We start from the raw sequence: 20,052 nt of genomic DNA on the forward strand, positions 1-20,052 counted from the left end.
GCTATAAACCCAGAATTGCAGCAACATCTAATATATTTACATACTTTACACACATATACAACTCCAAAAGCATATAAACCCAAAGAGTATTATAAATGGGTTGCAGAGCAACAATTCAAACTTGTGTAATTAACATATCATCTTGGAAGTAGGGGGAAAAATGCCCACTGAGCTCTATTCTCTGCAATACACAGGTTACAACGTCCTGAAGGTGGCTTTGGGATACTGTTTTTTGGCACCCATCAGTTGTCCTTTTAACTGAGGGAGGAGACCCAATAAAAATATCTGACCACTTTGCAAGGCATTCAGATTTTAAATGTGCACTATTTTTACAAATGAAAATTAAAATCTCTTGGATTTCTATTGCTAAAAGGCTAAACTTTATCCTACTAGAATAAAAGCCACTACTCTCAGCTGTCATATCAAAGACAAAGACACATATAAAAGACCAGAATAAAAGTCACTAATACACTACTATCTCTGAGCTGTTGAACCAAGGACAAAGACACATACAAAAGCCTAGTATGTACTTTGCTTTATGTGTGAAATAGTGTTGCTAGGAACACTCCGGACACAATAATCCAAGTCATTTAATGCAGGTTTAAACAAGGGTGAGGTACTTTTATGTTAATCTGAAATTAGGCCAATAAAAAGAAATAATTTTAATGGAGGCGATGTAAGTACTCAGTACAATGCTGAATATACAGCAGACAGTGAAAATACCTGTGACAAAGAAGTTTAAGATAAGAGTAAATACAAGCTTTTAGGATTTCAGTCTTTAAACGGCATTTACCACTGGTATAAAAATGTTCTTTTCTTTCTTTTAAAAACATGTTGATATTGTACCTTAAGGGTAAGAGTTTCAGGGAGCTTAGAATTTGAGGAACAGTGGGCCTGGTGCGGTGGCTCATGCCTGTAATCCCAGCACTTTGGGAGGCCAAGGTGGGCACATCACAAGGTCAGGAGATCGAGACCATCTTGGCAAACATGGTGAAACCCCATCTCTACTAAAAATACAAAAAATTAGCCGGGCGTGGTGGAGGCGCCTGTGCGAGATCGCGCCACTGCACTCCAGCCTGGGTGACAGAACGAGACTCCATCTCAAAAAAAAAAAAAAGAATTTGAGGAATGGCTGGGTATTTTATGAAATACTTATATCTTAATATCTACTCCTAGAGGTAAAAACAGTGCTTAATTAGGAAACAATACAGAGTTCTATAATACTCAGAGCAGTTACAGGCAGTTCCCCATTTAGGGAGAAAGTTCCTTTGTCAGTTTCTGTGTAAATGAGACGAAGGAATTTCCCCTCTCAAACTATTTAACTCATCATATGCTTGACCTCTTAAGAGAAGAAACCTACACTAAGTCCTTCAGAGACTACGAGCTGTGAGGTCCTACATTCCTCCCAGAGGGAGCATGAGGACTTTCCCCTCCTTACACCCTGGGAAGGATCTGTATTCAGGTGGTCAGCCCAAGAGGGCAAGACAGTGAAGGGCTCCCCAGGACCTAGTCCAGGTACAGTATGTGTGCAGGGCGGGGTTTTCAGTCCCCCTACCGACATCTGGGGTTCAGGGCCAGCTCTTCCATTTCACACTGCTGGCTCTCTTGCACTGGCCCAAGCAATAGTTTTGATCCTTTTGCTAGAACCACCTGTTGCTTCTCAGAGACTTAGTCTTCTCCTTACACTAACTCCTAAACAAGCCTGCAACCATTTTGAGGACGAAGGCTCTAGTTAGAGTTGATGACTCATCAGTGCCAAAAAAACATCGTCTTGCTGGACACACTCTCTGCCCTCCAACCCCCAGCACTAACCCCTTTGTCCTTTTATCCATTCAACAAAGCCCTTTGCTAAGCAGGTGCTGGGAATACTGTGAAGAGCCAGGCAGATGTGGCTCCTGTTCTCAGGCTTACACTGGCTGGACTGACAGCCAATAACACGCTATTGCTGAATTATCTGAACGAGCACTCGAAATGACCAAAGAGAGCTGTACATATGTAACAGCAGAGTCTAAGCCAGTCTAGAAGATCAGAAGGCTTCCCAGAGGAAGTGCCATTTAAATTTAAGTTGATTCCTGACATGGGGACTGGCTAGGCAAAGGTGAGGGTCTAGGGATTCTTCAACATAAAATTCAACCTCCCATCAGGATCCTGTCCCCCAGGGGAGCTGCACCACTGACTGCAGCACAATCACCCTCTCGCCTGTCAAAGATGCAGATCACTGCATCCACCCCGCAGCGATCATGCCAAGTAGTCACCCTCTAGGTTATAAACTGTTTTAAAGTTAGGGGCTATGCCTTCTGTCCAGAAGACTGTTTCATAGCAAAATGGTAATGACAAATATTTTTTAAAAGAAATCTCAACCATCAAGTTGGATGGCATTCATTTCCCAAACTTGGAGCACCCAAAGAGGTGTTAGCCATAGTGATATTACTTTATTTTTAAACACCCACAGTAACATAGGACAACCTGAATGACAAGGCTAAAAGAGGAGCTGTGTTTTAAAAAGTAGAAAATTGAGTATGAGATTCTAACACAGATGTAATAAAATTACATATGGCTCAGATTTTTAAAGATGGACTCCCATGTTCGATATGTCTAATGATGACATCACAAATATGAAAACCACTGTTTCACAAGGTAATCTCCAAGCACTTTTAGGGGACCAGTAAGTACAAAGTAGAAACTGTGTGTGCTTTTGTGTACATGACACTATACATACATAACATCACACACACAACTATATTTTAAACTGATGACTGTGGATACTGTAATAATTAAATTGTACTATGTTCCAAAAAGAAAATGTTTTAGCAGTCTCGTCTAAAGCTGTATCAAATTCTTCTAACATTTCATATATTTTGAGAAAATAGGTTTTTTTCCTCCTACTTTGAAATGCCTATTCATACTAAATAATTTCGCATGATACTATGAAAGGTTTACACTTTTAGAAATTAAAATAAATGTGGCCTCTCCCTGATCTAGTTTTCTGTAGCACAGAGCAGGCTGCTTTTTATTTATAACACATTAATCTCAATTTTAATACTGCATAAAAATCAATTAATTTCCTATAGGATTAGGTGGAGTAACTTTCTCAACGTTGTCTCGGCCCAAACAGAGAAAATATTCTTAACATGCCTAGATTAGTGATACGAGACCCAAGAGAAAAATTTCAAGACTTTAATAAAATACAGAAAGACAATGAGAGTTGCGGGGTAAACTGGGATGACTCTCATACAGGGGAAAATGTCACCTGTCACCAAAGGAACGCAAAACATTGTGTTGTCCATTATGCTACTCACTTAGCACATGTGGCTGTATGGATTTAAAATTACTTAGCATAAAACAAAAAAATCAGTTTCCTACTCCCTAATGGTTAGTACAGAGTAGAACATTTCTCTTACTGCAGAGGTTGTACTAGGCAGCACTGGACCAAAACCCAAGAGAAACTACAATCCTGAAATTAATTTTACCTGGACACACTAATTCATTCTTGTTGGCACAAAGGAAATCCTTGAATGTAGATCTGCTCTTTCATGCTCCACAGATACATGAGACATTTTCTGGGCCTCTGAATTCACACTGGCTGATTTTTTTTTTAAACATCATGCTACCACAATTCAGGCATATGTAGTTTTAATTTTCTGACAATTATAAAGACATTAAGGCATTCCTACTTTATTTCTGAACCATATCTAGCAAAACCTAACCAGTCTTCTTACACAAATTAACCTCAGAAAAGATAGCACATCAAGTTGCCTATGGGGATGTCTGCTTATGGCCACCAGCATAACCCAGGTACTCTGTAATTTAGGAACCTAAACCAGAACACATTTTCTCTTAAAGAAACAACATTGTAAATATGAATAGTTCTTATTTACCTCCAAACATCTGTACTTTAGTACAATAGCTTCTGGGTTCTAAGGACAAGTGAATTCCTTGGCTTTTTCCTAAGAACGTATTCCCCTGCTAGAGTCCTAGTCACCACGTGGTTGACAAGAAACAGTATCCTGGTCCCCAGACAGAAGCTGCTTTGGATCAACTGCCCTGCAGTAGCCAGAGCTGGGGCACCATAGCGGGTGAGGGTCATGGGCAATTTCTGCAGGGGCTCCCTCTAGGTGCAGGAAAGTTTAGGGCTTTAGCACGTGGGCGGGACTATTGCTAGAGAGAATACATCCCCCCAGTGGGTGGTGCCCAGCTCAGGGTCTGATGTACTTCCTGGGCTGAGCAAGCAAGAACACACACATGATTTCCTTCTAAGGCATGTTATAAGCTAGGCTGTCCTAAATTCACAGACTGCCTATGAGAAATTCAGGATTTTAGTTCCTAGGAACTGGTGCTAGACTAACCAACCCAACGAAGAGAGAGAAAAAAAGAGAGCTTTCTAAAGAGACTAAGTGAGAGTCAATGCTACGTGGAGGAATTCTAACTCCAAAGTGACTGCTAGTGCTCAGTGGGGGTCACCTATGCCTCCAGTGACAGGATGACAGGGCTTCAAGACCTCCAATTAATGCCATTCCACCATCATACGAATCTGAGTGCAGACATTCTGTCATAACCACATCTCATAAAGGCAGCGTCCAGTTCCCATTCAGGAATTGTACCTGGGTGTTACAGTAGATCCCACCAACAGAGGAATTCTAACCTGTGGGATCTGGAAGATTTAGGTTTTTGTGAATTCAATTTCCTTCCCTGCCGTATTTGAAATTCATGCTAAAGGATGAAAATCTCAGATTAAAGTTAAAGCTCCTGACTTGGGGTTCTGATTCTGGCCTGCTACCTGCTGCCCTGGGAAGAGGTTGGCACAAGCTGCATAACTATCAAATGAGGTCAGCCTGATTTTCACAGAAAGGGCTCGTCCTGCATCTGCCTTTTCACAGGGCTCGCTGGCCAGCAGATTAGCTGGGAAGGCTGCAGTCACATTACTAAACTTGTTAGCATTTGTCCTGCAGACCGAGAACTTTGCCAAGCATATTCAATGGTATCGTTTTGAAAGAGTGTTGGTATTTCACTAGAAGAGAATTACCGGCTATGGGGTACCAAAAAATGTTTAAGCCTGTATCTGTGGCCGATGACATATTCATATTTTCATAAAAAAAAAAAAAAGCCTACTTCCTACATTACCACCATCGCTTTCTCTGTTCTTCCTTCTCTTCCTCGCCACTCTCAATCTCATCTCTGTCTGGAGCCTATTAAAACTGTCACAGAGCTCTTTTCCTCCTGCCTATTTAGGCGATAATAGGTGGGGGAGCAGCCAAGAGGGCAGGCTTTGGAGTCAATCAGTTTGAATCTTGGTAACTTCTCGATGCTTCAGTTTTTGCAGAATGGAGGTAATACTTGCCTCACAGGGCTACTGGGGAGGATTACATAAAATAATGCATGTAAAGTGCTAAAACAGTATTAAGTACACCGTACTACTTAAGGGTTAGTGGTTACTATTTTCTAGCTCCAGGGCAGCGATACACTGAGGGACACAGAATAGTGTCTTGTGCTTTTCAAACGTTGGTTACAGCTCCTTTGTGGGCCATGATGAGTTGTGATCAACATAACAAAAAATAATTTTTAATAGGGTAGAATAGAAATATGAATGTCACTCATGGGAAGGGAACTGCTGTTTTGTGGAAATGTTTCACAGAGCACTTGTTTTAGTCGAAGGTGAAAGCTACTAGCATGGAATACTGTGTAACCAACCCTACAGTCAGGAAGACCATGGCCCTTCAGCAAGCAGGTCAAGTCACTCTCCTTAAAACTTTTAAATGGCTCACACTCAGTAGAAACTTCAACATCCCTCCTAAAGAGCATTACGACCAATCTTCTCAGCCTCCAAACCCCACACCATGTTGCAGCTACACTGGCCTTTTCTGTCTCCACAACAATTACTTCAAGGCCTTTGAAACACTTTTGTTCCCTCTGCCTGGGAAGATTTTACCTCAGTACTTCAAAGAGCTGGCTCTTGCGTGCTTCAAGTCAAGTGCCACTCCTTCAGAGAGACCTTTGCTGAACCCCCAGCACGGTAACTCCTTCCCCTTTCCACTTTCAAGGGGTGCTACCCACCCTGGTGCCTCCTAAAGTTGTACAAGGTATTTATCCTGCGCAGAGCAGCCTTAATTTTCCCTAATGATAGCCACTCAGAATGTGTTGTAGTCTTTGGCTTTTAAACCATCTGAAAATAAGAGAAAACCCAATGTCCGAAGTTCCAGTTCTAAACTACTGTTTTTGAAATTAAAGTCTTCCAGAAACTCTTAGTATAAGACCATCCGTTTTTCTTTTACTCATCAAACACAGAACATTCACTTTATTCAAATTAATTTTATTACCCAAAACTTACCCCTTTAGAGCATATGTTTTCTTTAAAAAGTTTACATATACAGGAGTGGAAATCTTTCTAAAATTGACTACATCCCCTTCTGCTATCAACAGGAAGATACTAAACATACTTTCACTTTTTATTAGGACTTCGGACGTTTTTGGCAATTTCACTTCTTTAACTACAGCTATAACAGAGCAGGGCTCTTGGGGGCACATCAGGAAGGCCACATCTGGACCTGTTTTGGGCAGCTGCTCTCCGGACTGGTCCCTCTCATTTCTGCCTCAATTTCTTGCAGTACATCCTGAGCTGAGAAACTAGATGACCAAGTTTACAGGAACTATGTATAAAGTGATCTGCATACAGGCGTCAAATATGCTTCCAGGAATAAAGTTTTTGTTTACTTCCCAGTTCTTGCTCTATTTGAGTAGTGAAGCCAACAGATGGTAACCCCTAGACACAACTTAACACACTGACAGGCCAGGGTTCTACTCTGCTTAGCTCAGGCAGGACTGCTGAAAAGTCTGCTAGAAAACAGCAGCTTCTATGACCTTTTCTATCTCTGTGAAGCTCTGGGCCCCCGCCAGCAGTTAATCTGAATAGAGCAGACTTAGAGCCCAGATTTTTACTAGTTTCCTGGAAAAGCGTCATGAAGTCGCTCACCTTAGAGTCTGAATTCTGCTAAGTCACCATCCACTTCAAAAAGGAGTTAACTGAATCCAAAGGCCTAAAAACGGAATCTCGGTGGAGGGGGACAAAGACAACAGGGGGTCTGTAAGAGCATTTATGTAACTAGGAACATCTGTTTTGCGGGCTCTCTTGTAGCATTATTGTGGAAATAAGTTCAACTACTAAACTCTAACCATAAAACAGACACAAAAATCTAATACAGTAAGTTCCTTAGAGATCATCCATCAGAGCAGAACCTTAGCCGTAGAAACCCAGTCGCTCAGGTTTCTATGGTATGTCGCTCAGGACATACCAACCCAGATAACCAAACTTTCCAAGTGCCAATAAAGGTGTATCAAAAATGAACCCTTTTGGCTATAAGTCTGAGGCTCATTACATCCTTCTTTGTCTTTTCAAACCATGTCTGAGAAACATAACCATTAAGTGGAGATTAAGTCATCACTTGTTCCGTTTCACTACACACCAGTGATAACTAAGCCACAGAGATACTACCAAAGTGACCCAAATTCATATGCTGTCCCAGTGCAAGCCTGTTTCCTTCTAAAAATTATAATCAAGATTTCAAGGATCATATGAAATGTAAAAACATGCATGGGGGCTTTGTGGCATTTATTTTGGTCTGACACCAACTTCTGCTATTCTCCCAAATCCTTAATATGTTCAGATATGGTGTTGCCAGATGCTCCCGGTACCTGCCCAAATGGCAAATCCAGAGGCTTCTTGTCCTTCCCCACTTCTTGAAAGCCTGCCATCATTCTGCCTACACACAGCAATACTTCTAACTCCCATACCGAATTTCTAGGAAATTATTATCTGCGGCTTTATAATTAAGATTACTTCTTAATTATAAATACATATAACTTATATATATAAGTTATATATATATTAATAAATATAATTACTAATTATAATTAAGATTACTTCAGTTGATGGTAAAGTATGTAATATCAAAGAAAATGCTAAAACCTGAAAGGTTGCAGGGGAATGAATTCTATCACTTCTGGTAGAATGTACCGATTTTCATAAGTTACAGAGTATTAAGTGTTAAGGTATTCTGAAACAATTAAAAATTGTTAAAAAATACAACTAAAAGAATGTATATATATATAAACATGCAATTCAAAACACGAAATGATACAGTTTTTTAATTAGTCTTACAGATGAGGAAATTATGGTCCAAAGAATTTAAGTTCTGTTTTCTTCTTTTCTTTTTTTTTTTTTTGAGACGGAGTTTCACTCTTGTCGCCCAGGCTGGAGTGCAGTGGTGCGATCTCAGCTCACTGCAACCTCTGCCTCCTGGGTTCAAGCGATTCTCCTGCTCCAGCCTCCATGGTAGCTGGGATTACAGGCATGTGCTACCACTCCCGGCTAATTTTGTATTTTCAGTAGAGACGGGGTTTCACCATGTTGGTCAGGTTGGTCTCAAACTCCTGACCTCAAGTGATCCACCTTCCTCGGCCTCCCAAAGTGCTGGGATTATAGGCGTCAACCACCATGCCCAGTCTTAAGCTCTGTTTTCTAAGCTCACACAACCTGGGATGACCCCAGGTCTTAGACTCTGATCTTCAGACTAAAGCCCATTCATAAAATGTATGTCAACTTTCAAAATAATTGTGCTTTAACCAAATATCCAGTCACAGGATGATAACAGAGATACTAAATGATGAAAACTGTAGCTTCAGAGCAAAGAAAATCCTGACCTTTTACAAACTTGGCTAAATCTTGGTGATGGCAGGTATCTTATAAATCACAATGATAGCCAGCTTTGCACAAAGTTTACAGACAAAGGAGAACAAAGCTAGAAGGATAGAAAAGTGGGAAACAATTCTACTTCTAATCAAGATGGAGTAACAGGGGCTAAATTTACCCCCCTACCTGAAAAACCAAAAAACAACAACAACAACAAAAATAAATAAAGAGAGAGGAAGAGAAAATATACGAAAGAATACTTTTCAAGACACTGCATATCAGATAAGAAAGGATCCCTGAGATATAGGGGAAAATCAGTGGGCTCTACAATTTCCCCCACTTACTGCCTGGGGAGAGGCTCCAGGTCACGGGCAGGAAGGTAAAGTAGAGCCCAGTGGACTCCCTGGGTGGAAGAGATGGAGGTGAAGGTCTGGGGAAAACATTTACAATAGAACTGAAACATAAGAAACATTCAGGGGCCGGGCGCGGTGGCTCAAGCCTGTAATCCCAGCACTTTGGGAGGCCGAGACGGGCGGATCACGAGGTCAGGAGATCGAGACCATCCTGGCGAACACGGTGAAACCCCGTCTCTACTAAAAAATACAAAAAACTAGCCGGGCGAGGTGGCGGGTGCCTGTGGTCCCAGCTACTCGGGAGGCTGAGGCAGGAGAATGGCGTAAGCCCGGGAGGCGGAGCTTGCAGTGAGCCGAGATCGCGCCACTGCACTCCAGCCTGGGCGACAGAGCGAGACTCCGTCTCAAAAAAAAAAAAAAAAAAGAAACATTCAGGGATGACAAAAAAGACGTGAAAGACCTATACTGAAAAACTACACAACACTGCTGGGAGAAATTAAAGATGTAAGTAGAGTGGAGAGATATTCATATACTCAAAGACTCAATATTGTTAAGATGTCAGTTCTCCCCAGACTGAGCTATAGATTCAATGCAATCCCAATAAAAAACCCCAGTAGGGTTTTTGTTTGTTTTTAAGTAGAAATTGCCTATCTGGTTCTAAAATTCACATGGAAATGTGGAAAATCAAAATATCCAGAAGAGTCAAACCAGTTGAAAAAGAATAAAGCCAGAGGGCTAATACTATGTGATCTCATGGCTTACTATAAAGACACAGCAATCAAAAGAGTATGCCATTAGCCAGGTGCAGTGGCACATGCCTCTAAGTCTCAGCTACTTGTGAGGCTGAGGCAGAGGTTTGTTTGAGCCCAAGAGTTCTAGGACAGCCTAGGCAGCACAGCAAAACGTCTTCTCTTAAAAATATAAATAAGGCCAGGCGTGGTGGCTTACGACTGTAATCCCAGCACTTTGGAAGGCCAAGGCAGGCGGATTGCCTGAGCTCAGGAGTTCGAGACCAGCCTGGCCAACATGGTGAAACCTCACCTCTACTAAAAACACAAAATTAGCCAGGCGTGGTGGCACATGCCTGTAATCCCAGCTACTCGGGAGGCTGAGGCAGGAGAATCACTTGAACCTGGAAGGTGGAAGTTGCAGTGAGCTGAGATTGTGCCACTGCACTACAGCCTGGGCCACAGAGTGAGACTCTGTCTCAAAAAAAAAAAAAAAAGAAAAAGAATAAAAAAAGAGAATGAAAACAGACTGAGAGGAAATATTTGCAAAGTTTGCAAAGCATGTGTCTGATAAGACTTACATCGAAAATATAGAGAACGCTCAAAATTCAATAGTTTTAAAACAGACAAATGATTTTAACACACTTCACAAAAAAAGATACACACGTGACAAATCGGCACATGAAAAGATACTCAACATCACTGATCTTCAGGAAGATGCAAATTAAAAATACAATAACGTACCACCACACTCCTATTAGAATAGCTAAAATTAAAGAGACTGCCCATACCAGTGTTAACAAGAATGTGGATGAACTGAACTGGCATACTCGCTAGTGAGAATGCAAAACGGTACAACCACCCTGGAAAAGTCTGGTATTACAGTTTCCTTAAAAAGTTAACATACACCACTCCAAGGGTAATAAGATGAAGAAAAGCATTAGTCCATACATACAAACTTGTATGTTAATGTTCATATAATTTTTTTATAATAGTGAAAAACTGAATGCAACACAAATGGTGAATGTATCAACAAACTGGTATATCCATGGAATGAAATATTACTCAGCAACGAAAAGGAATGAACTACTGACGCGTGTAACATGGATGGATCTCAAAATATTTATGTAGAACCAAAGAAGCCAGACCAAAAAAGTATATGCTGTATGATTTCCTAGATATATGAAACTAGATATCAAATGCAAACTATGATTTCCTGGATATGAAAATCTAGAAAATGCAAACTACAGTAACAGAAAGCAAATCAGTTGCATGGGATGGAGAGAGGAAGAAATTACCAAAGGGGCATGATGACGTTTTTGGAGATAATGAATATACTTATTATCAGAGGTGATTTTATGATGTATACATATGTCAAAACTTACCAAATTGTACATTTTAAATATGTGCAGTTAACTTTATAACTCAATAAAGCTGTTTAAATGTTTTTTTTTTTTTGAAACACCTGATTATATCATGAAATGTAGAAACAGAGTACTAATTAGCAAGCTCATTAGGATATGGTCCTTCCAATAATACCAGCAACATCAGTAATGCTTCATATACAGTTTTCTAACTTTAATAATATATTCACAAGCCTTGATAGTATGTAAAAATGTTCAGAAACATAAATACTGATGTTAGAGGCTCAGTTAATATTGTGACATCTTTTCTGAACATGCAGAGTCTTACTGAATGTTACTCAGGTTTATGATTCAAAATGAAACTACACACAGTACCAATCAATGAGTATATCTGCTAATACCATACTTCTAAGACAGTAGGGTCTTAACATGCAGGAATTCAACAGTGATATGGTAGGTCATAGTAACTGGTAAGTCTTAAAGGATTTTTCTGTAGGAGATAGGTATAGAAGACTAATATACTTTTTTCCATTCTACTATTCTCATGTTTTTAAAGTACAACATAACCTCTACTTATCGAGAACTAAACAAAGACCTCTATAAGCTGGCTAAACCTATTCACTGCATTTACAACACCAAACTGCACAATAACCTTCACATACTATCCAATGGTATTTCTCACCTCTCCTCCTGTGTTACACTGTTCTTTTGGCAATAATGCCTTCCTTTCTCTCCTTCATCTAATTAATGACCACACATTCTTTAAGGCAGTTTCTCAAAGGTGGTGTCTGAAGAAAAACCAGAATCAACTGAAGTGCTCTCCCTCTCTCTCTCTAGCATACACACATGCGCACATGTGCAAAGGGCACAAGGGAACTTCTGGGGGGTGGGTAGGGGTTAATGGACAATAAATGCTGTTGAATCAACGTCCAGTGACAGCTAAAAAAGATAGATGCGACAACTTTGCTTTTTGTGCTACAGAATATGCTATGACCTATAGAAGAAACCTGAATCTTTGTCATGCCTATTAAGAAATAATTAATTTGTGCTCTATATCTTATTTTAAGAAGCCTAGCCTGTGTGAATGCATTTTTGAAGCACAACTTAGAAATGCGATCAAAATCGCTTGAGCCCGGGAGGCTGAGGCTGCAGTACACTGTGATGGTGTCACTGCACTCCAGCCTGGGTGACAGAGCAAGACCCTGTCTCGAAAAAATAAATAAATAAATAATATTTTTAAAAAAGGAAATAAATATGATAAAAAATTATTGTTAATGGAATTTATCTGAATGAGCAAGTTTCAGTCAACTGTAAAAAACAAACAAACAAAAAAATCCCTACATATGTGGAATGTTTCATTCCCCAATGACCACAGCTATTTAAATAAGATATACTAGATATTTTAAATTTTCTAAGTAAATGGTTTAGGCTATTTATGAGTTTTTACTTAACAGGCTAGACACTTGCAAACCATCTCGCTAATATTACCTCTTTTAATCTCAATAACCCTGAAAGGAAGGTAGTGTTGTCCCCATTTAATAGATGACAGAACTGAAGTTGAGAGAGTAAGCAACTTGCCCAAAGCTATAGAGAACCTTCAATTTGACTCAAATAATTGTGCTTTTGTCCATTCTAGATTTATTGCTCAAGACTGTATTTTTAAACAGGATCATAAGCTTATTCATTCATAAGCTAGGCATTTTCTTTCTTTTTTTGTTTGAAAGAGATGGGGTGCCACTCTGTCACCCAGGCTACAGTGCAGTAGTGGCATGATCATAGCTCACTGCAGCCATGAACTCCTGGGCTCCAGCAATCCTTCCACCTCAGCCTCCCAAGTAGCTGGGATTACAGGCACAAGCCACCATGCCTGGCAAGCTATGCATTTTCTAAATAGTCACTTCAGCATTCTGAACCCAGCATAGGCAAATTGGAAGTTCAAACTCAATGGATGATATATCAGCCCTTAATAAATCCCATTTCTGTTTTATACATAAGAACATGCTCATAAAGATTAAAGATACATTGCATTTTCCTCTCAAAGTTCACATGGACTTTTCTGCTAACTAGAGGATAATTTACCTTTTTGCCTTCAAGAGCCACTGCACTGGGTTATAAACTTAGAAGAAGTATAAGTTTTAAATGTTGTTTTCTGACTCTCTACAACCTATACAGTTTGAACTCTGCAAAAGGAAATTCAATGAAATTCATGACTGTAAATAACCCAAAACCTGGTAAAATATTTAAGGACTGGACCTGGAGTCAGACAGATTTCAATTCTGATGATACATCTGCCACTAAGTAGCTGAAAAGGTCTGGTGGGCAGCTAACACTGGAGTGATTAGCAAAAAATCAGGAGTCGTATTTATTACATTTACATCATAGATTTCCCAGATCTGTCTTTTAATGTGCCTAAGTTACAAACAAAACCCATATCTGAAAAGCTGTGTGCGAACTGTGCGGAAGTGCTTACTTGTTTGTATTATCGGCAGGCAACAGGGCACCCAGGAATATCCCCCTCACCTCGCCTCATCCTGGGGCAACATAGGTATCTTCCTGGAACCTAAGAGCTAGAATTTGTGTTTCCCACAGAAGCAGCACAGTAAATGGTGGCTAGAGTTAGGACCTGTCATAGTAAAGGTGAAACAGGCATCTGCAGGCTGATCTTGGAGCTCTCACAGGAAAATACCCGAGTTCCAAAAAGCCAGCACACACGCAGCTCTGTAAGACAATCCACTTCGGCCTTGGACGAGAACACAAGCTGAACCCCAAATCCAAAGTTATTTCTGGTGTGAAGAGACAAATACTATCCTAGTAAGTAGAGTTGAGAATTTCTAAAGTGGCAGCCTCTCCTTCCAACCATACCTATGGCGAGTTTTCAGTTCATGTTTGTCTTTTTTGATCCAAGTCCATGGCTCTATAAGTGCAACAGTAAGCAATAAAAAGCAGCATTTTGATATGATCCCCATAAAGCCCAACATATCACATCCAAAACACCACTTTCTGTCCTGCGGGCCACTCTTCATCTCCACGTGGCACACCACCCACCACACCCACTTTTATCTACCACACACACTTTTATCTGCCCAGCCTGTTTCTCAGCTATTTCTCAAGGCTTCTGCACACAAACAAGCTCTCTTGCATCTGAGCCACTAGGCTTCTGACCTGTCTTCAGACTTCTATTCAGAATGTGTACCAGTGAGTTCCTACTACGTGCAAAGATTAGTGCTAACCTGTTCTTTTTCACAAGGCTCACCTCATCAAATAAATAAATCTGAGACTGTGGCCTTCAAACTCTTCAACTGTGAACCATTGTAAGAAATAATTTACATGCAATCCAATGCACAAGCCTACCCTTCACACACCCCCTCAAAAGATAACTCAGAAGTTCTACATAATATTCTTACTATGGTATGATAGATTAATATTCTTCACCCTGTCCCATTTAATATTTTAAAAAGTCCTGTTGACAAAGCGATATTAGCACTCCAGTGTTCATCGAAGTTATTCACCATTGCCAAGATGTAGAGACAACTAAATGTTCACTGACAGAAGAATGAAGAAAATGTGGTACATACAAGCAAGGGAATATTATTCAGCCTAAAAAAAAAAAAAAAGAAAATCCTGCAGTACGGGACAATTTAGATGAACCTTGAGGACATTATGTTAAGTGAAATACATCAGTCACAGAAGGACAAATACTGCTTGATTCTACTTATATGAAGTACTAAAAGAGTCAAACTCACAAAACAGAATTGTTCCCAGGAACTGGGTGGCGGGGAAAATTGAGGAACTGCTAATCTGTGAGCATGGTTTCAATTATGCAAGATAAACTAGTTCTAGAGATCTGTACAACACTGTCCCTGTAGTTAACAATACTGTATTTGTGCACTTAAAAATCTGTTAAAGAGGTAGATCTTGTGTTAAGTGTCTTGCCACACACACACACACACACACACACACACACACAAAGTCCTGGTTGGAATCTTCTAAATGTACGTCAACCCACTACTGAATCATGACCTGCTGTCTGAAAAATAATGTTCTATCTTACAAAAGGGTGATTAGATTACGTTGACATGATGATGATGCTAGAGGAATGGTTAGAGGCATCAGCAAATATTTAGGCATGATGAGACCCTCCCAACCTCAACCCACAAAAAAAAAAAAGTCACACCTTCTCTTTGCCCATAAGAGATGTAGAGAGGTGGCCAGGCACAGTGGCTCATGCCTGTAATCCCAGCACTTTGGGAGGCCGAGGCAGGTGGATCACCTGAGGCCAGGAGTTCAAGACCAGCCTGGCCAGCATGGTGAAACCCCAATTCTACTAAAAATACAAAAATACAAAAATTAGCCGAGTGTGGTGTTGGGTGCCTGTAATCCCAGCTACTCAGGAGGCTGAGGCAAGAGAATTGCTTGAACCCTGGGAGGCGGACGTTGCAGTGAGCCAGATCACTACGGCCTGAGTGACAAGGGCAAGACTCCGTCTCAAAAAAAAAGAAAAAAAGAAATGTAGAGAGGTACCACAATGGAGAATTAGTATCTGCATCCCAGATCAAGGGTAGGAGGGAGAACTAGCTGGGGGGAGACCAAGGTTTCACTGAAGTGTCATTGCAGGAGGAAAAAGTAGGGTGGGGATTCTTCTTAATCACCTGGGCAATCTTCACAATCTTAATTCTTTCCTTTGTGTCAGGCAACTATCAACACTTCAGGGCAGGAATGTTATTCTTCTCAAAAATTCTATACTCCACCCAGAGATATAACTGAAGCAAATTTAAAATAATAAAAAATGAGCAGCGGGTTATGTTTTTCATCTAAGATGACTTTCCTACCTCAGTTTCTGTTTACTCACCACTCCAAAAGACATTAATATGTTAGTGGGTTGGGGGGGAACAAAGGCAGATGTGGAAAACAAAATAGTCTAGAGAAATAGAAAGGATAGATCATAAAACAGTAAAATGCTGGTAAAAGCAGCATTTCAAATGAGGTTTAAAAAAATCAATTTATAACTTTGTATTTATAACAGAGTATTTGGAAGAAGAAATGTGAAGGTATAGTCTCAATAGTCACTGAAGAAAGTTTTCAGTGAACATCATTTATACATTTTAAGGTAAGAGCAGTGTTATCAAATCTTTTTTGGGGCTGGGGGGCTAAGGTCTCACTGTCACCCAGGCTAGAGTGCAGCTGAACAAGCACGGCTCACTGCAGCCTCAAACTCCCTGGCTTAAGCGATCCTTCCATCTCAGCCTCCCGAGTAGTTGGGGCCACAGGCACACGCCACTAATTTTTAAATTTTTTGTAGAGATGGGGTCTCGCTACATTGCCCAGGCTGGCCTTGAACTCCTGGGCTCAAGTAATCCTCCTGTCTGGGCCTTCCAAAGTGTTGGGATTACAGGCCACCACGCCCAGCCATTATTAGAGTCTTAACACAATATCAAAGTCTAATTCTCCACAGATCTGCTCAGTATAATTTCTTCAAGAAGTGTTATGACCTGGCTGAAATGCTGCGTCCAATTTTCTCTTCTTTATAGATGCATAATACAAGTTTGCATTATTGCCACTCTTTTCCAAGCCCCTTGATCTTTCACAGTGGGAAGGAGGTAAACCTATTGCAAAGCTCTCCATGAAAGCCTGTTAAAAGTAGAGACATGTACTTCAAGACTCTACTCTTCAGCTCTTCTCACTTCAACTTACCTAACAACTACAAAAGTCACTTAAAATAGGTAGTTCTAAATGCTCTTCCTGCCAACAGGAGAGGCCCTTTTTAAAAGGGTAAGATTAAGGATTCCTGGAGGGTCTTGCAGGAATACACAATGGGATGAAGATGGATGAGGGGTGGTGGGGGGTGGGGTGTTGTCTCGGGAATGAGTTGCTGAGCTCCAACTGTGCTGCAAATTTCCTGTTGATGTACTTCTACCTGGGACAATGACTACCAAAGACATGAACTGCCTGTCTTTGTAGAGAGACCTAGTTAAATGTCAAAAGAAGCACAGGGCACACTGGCTCACGCCTGTAATCCCAGCACTTTGGGAGGCCCAGGCAGGTGGATTACCTGAGGTCAGGAGCTTGAGACTGCCCTGACCAACATGGTGAAACCCTATCTCTACTAAAAATACAAAAATTAGCTGGGCCCGGTGGCAGGCACCTGTAATCCCAGCTACTCAGGAGGCTGAGGCAGGAGAATTGCTTGAACCCGGGAGGCACAGGTTGCAGTGAGGCGAGATCGCGCCATTGCGCTCCAGCCTGGGCACAGAGCAAGATTCCGTCTCAAAAAAAAAAAAAAAAAAAGGAGCAGCACAAAAAAAAATGTCAAACTTTGAACTGCTCTAGAATGACTAGTTACCATACAGTGGAAACTTTAAATGGTAATTCACTCACTCATTCATGCCACAAGGACCTGATGCCAGGCACAAGGCTGGGACCTAGGAAAACAGAGGTGAACAAGCATTATGTCCCTGCCCTATTTCGTCTTACATTTTCCTGTGACACATAATACAAAAATGAATATACAAAATGGCAGATGCTGTAAAGAAACTATGAACTTTACAGTAAAACTGAAGAATCATCACCAAAACACATGCTGTGCTTTTTCTGTTCAAAGAAGTGACAAACCACTTTTTGTAGAAATGTGAATTACTAGTCATCATACTTTCCTAATTTAAAACAGCACAATTTCTTCAGCTGTAGGAGGCAGAATTATCTCCCAATCTTAGGAAAAAAAAAAAAAAACTAACTTTTTGAAAGGAGATATTCTGCACTGGTGTAACAGCACCTCAGCACTTAGGCCAAGAGTGATAACAACACTGGCCAAAAGATAAACAGTTTACACAGGTGGCAAGCCAGCTAAGGCAAAAACTAAAAACAAGAAAAACAGAGATGGACTTCTCAAGAAGTCATTTAATGTGTACTGCATACACATGTAATTTTCAAAAACAGAAAGGGAAGGCACAAAACGTTTTGGCAGATGACACTAAACCAACAGTTTTAACATTGCTGCATTCCAGATCATTCCAATAAACAATGGTTCAACATACTGAGAATCTAGAGACATTTCATCTCTAGGCAGAACACTGGTTTGTGAAGTTTAGATGCTGGACCTAGGCCATGGAAAGACACAAGCAAATCCTAATGCTGAAACTCTAAATGCTTTCCCACTTAGAACTAAACAGGAAAGGGAAGTTTCCTCCCCCATGTAGGAAACTGAGCCGTAATTTACTGGTTTCAATTTATAGCTATCAAGTGTGTGTGTTGGAGGGGAGGGGAGATGAGAAGTTGGAGAGGTTTAAGAAAAAGACACCTGCATGAGGTTGAGCAGAAGTGGACATCCTGAAGACCTGATTTCTAAAAGCAGCAGGCCTGCTAGGAAAACTTAGTCTCTTTCATACTGACCGCAAAAGCGAATTTTGAGCCTCTAAGGTGGATCGTGGTAGTCGCCTGTCTGCAGAAACACTAGGTTGAAGACTCGCAGCACCTAGTGTCACTTTTTCATGCTCACGCCCTCCCAGCGCCCAATCCGTGTTTATGAAATGAAGGGGAAAACCCAAAAGAATGAATGAACGAGAAAGGAGTCTAGTCAGAAGGATGGCCCTGGACGCCGACTAGGCGAAGGCAGGGACGATGCTCCCGGGGCCGGGAGGCGCTCGAGGACCCCCGGGCACAGTGGAGAACGCGGACCGCGATAGGGCCGGGGGCGTAGGGCCAGACAAAGGCAGCGCGGGCGGCCAGACAGGGGTGCCGGGCAAGGGCGGGGGCCGCGGGCGCTCACCTCATCGCCCCACTTGAGAACGTCCTTGTGCCGGTCCTTGACGGCGTGGTAGATGTGCAGGAACTGGAGGATCCCGTGCCGCCGCACGTGGTCGGCATGGCGCTTGGTTTCCTCCCAGCTCAGCGGCGAGCCCTGGGACAGCAGCCCCATGGCCGCCCCCTTCTCCTCCTCCTCGGGGCTGACGGCGGCCGCCCGCTCCCGGCGCGAGACGGACACTCAGCCGCCCGCAGAAGGCAGCTGCCACTCCACCCCGGGGGGGCGCCCTCGGGCCGCAGTCGGCGGAGGGAGGGTCCCGCCCGCTCCGGCTCCCCGGCGGCGGCCCCTGCCGCCCAGGTGATAGACCCTGGGTCCGACGCACCGCGCGGATGCGAAAGGCAGACGACCGAGGGCAGGCGGGACGGCTCTCGGCCCGGCGGCCTCGCCCTGGCCGGCTCCCCGCTGCTCCTTCTCCCGCTCCGATGCGGCGGCGTCTGCGGACCCCACGGCCGCGCTGCCGCGGCTGCTCCCGCTTCTCTTTGCCGGTCTGGTGCACTGGCTTCTTCCTACTTGTGACCAAAACCTGCGCCGCCGCCGAGCATGCCCAGTCTTTGCGTCCGCTAGCTCGCAGCTCCTGGGCGCGATCCGTCGCTCCGGGTTTTATAGACTACGGGCGAAGGCGGGGACAGGAGGAGGTGCAGCGGCGGAGGCGTGGCCGGGGGGAGCCCGGTGGGAACTGCGGAGACTGAGGAGGGTTGTGCAGGGGTGGTTGGGGCGGAGTCGAGGGAAGCAGCTCGCGGGAAGGGGGCCTGCGGTCTGCCTCGCTTTAAGCAAACGCGACATGTCAAAATTCATTTTTTTCCTAATCAAAAGAGACAAACTTGGGGTTGGGGAAGAAAGTTGATTGTTTGAATCAATGACTAACTCACCATATTATTTTTTAGTTGGTCAGGGCCTCACACTTAAATCAGTGAGAGCGGCAGAATGTGTTGAGAAAAGTATTAACATGGTAGTGAAGTGAAACAGTTCAACTCTAGGCTCCATCACTTACTGACTGTGAGACTTGGGACAAGTTCTTCCCATAGCTGCATACAATTATATTAATTCTATCTTTTATAGATGTCGTAATTATGTGCATAGTGTACATGTGTATAGTGTTGATGGCCAATAAATTGACCCGGTTATT

The 20,052-nt window shown here is 42.2% G+C and overlaps 1 protein-coding gene across 2 annotated transcripts in view; it reads right to left on the reverse strand.

Moving 5' to 3' along the window:
* The window catches only part of GCLC (glutamate-cysteine ligase catalytic subunit), a 48,199-nt gene extending 28,697 nt beyond the window's left edge, over positions 1–19,502 (reverse strand). The window contains exon 1 of one of the 2 annotated variants that reach the window (XM_003897747.4): positions 18,891–19,502. In XM_003897747.4, coding sequence (XP_003897796.3) covers positions 18,891–19,040 — 150 coding nt within the window. In that variant the 5' untranslated portion in view covers positions 19,041–19,502. The remainder of the gene's footprint in view (positions 1–18,890) is intronic. The other variant, XM_021937379.2, reaches the window with a different exon arrangement.
* Between the last annotated feature and the right edge of the window lie 550 nt (positions 19,503–20,052).

This window comes from Papio anubis, chromosome 6, assembly GCF_008728515.1.
Source record: "Papio anubis isolate 15944 chromosome 6, Panubis1.0, whole genome shotgun sequence".
NCBI lineage: Eukaryota > Metazoa > Chordata > Mammalia > Primates > Cercopithecidae > Papio > Papio anubis.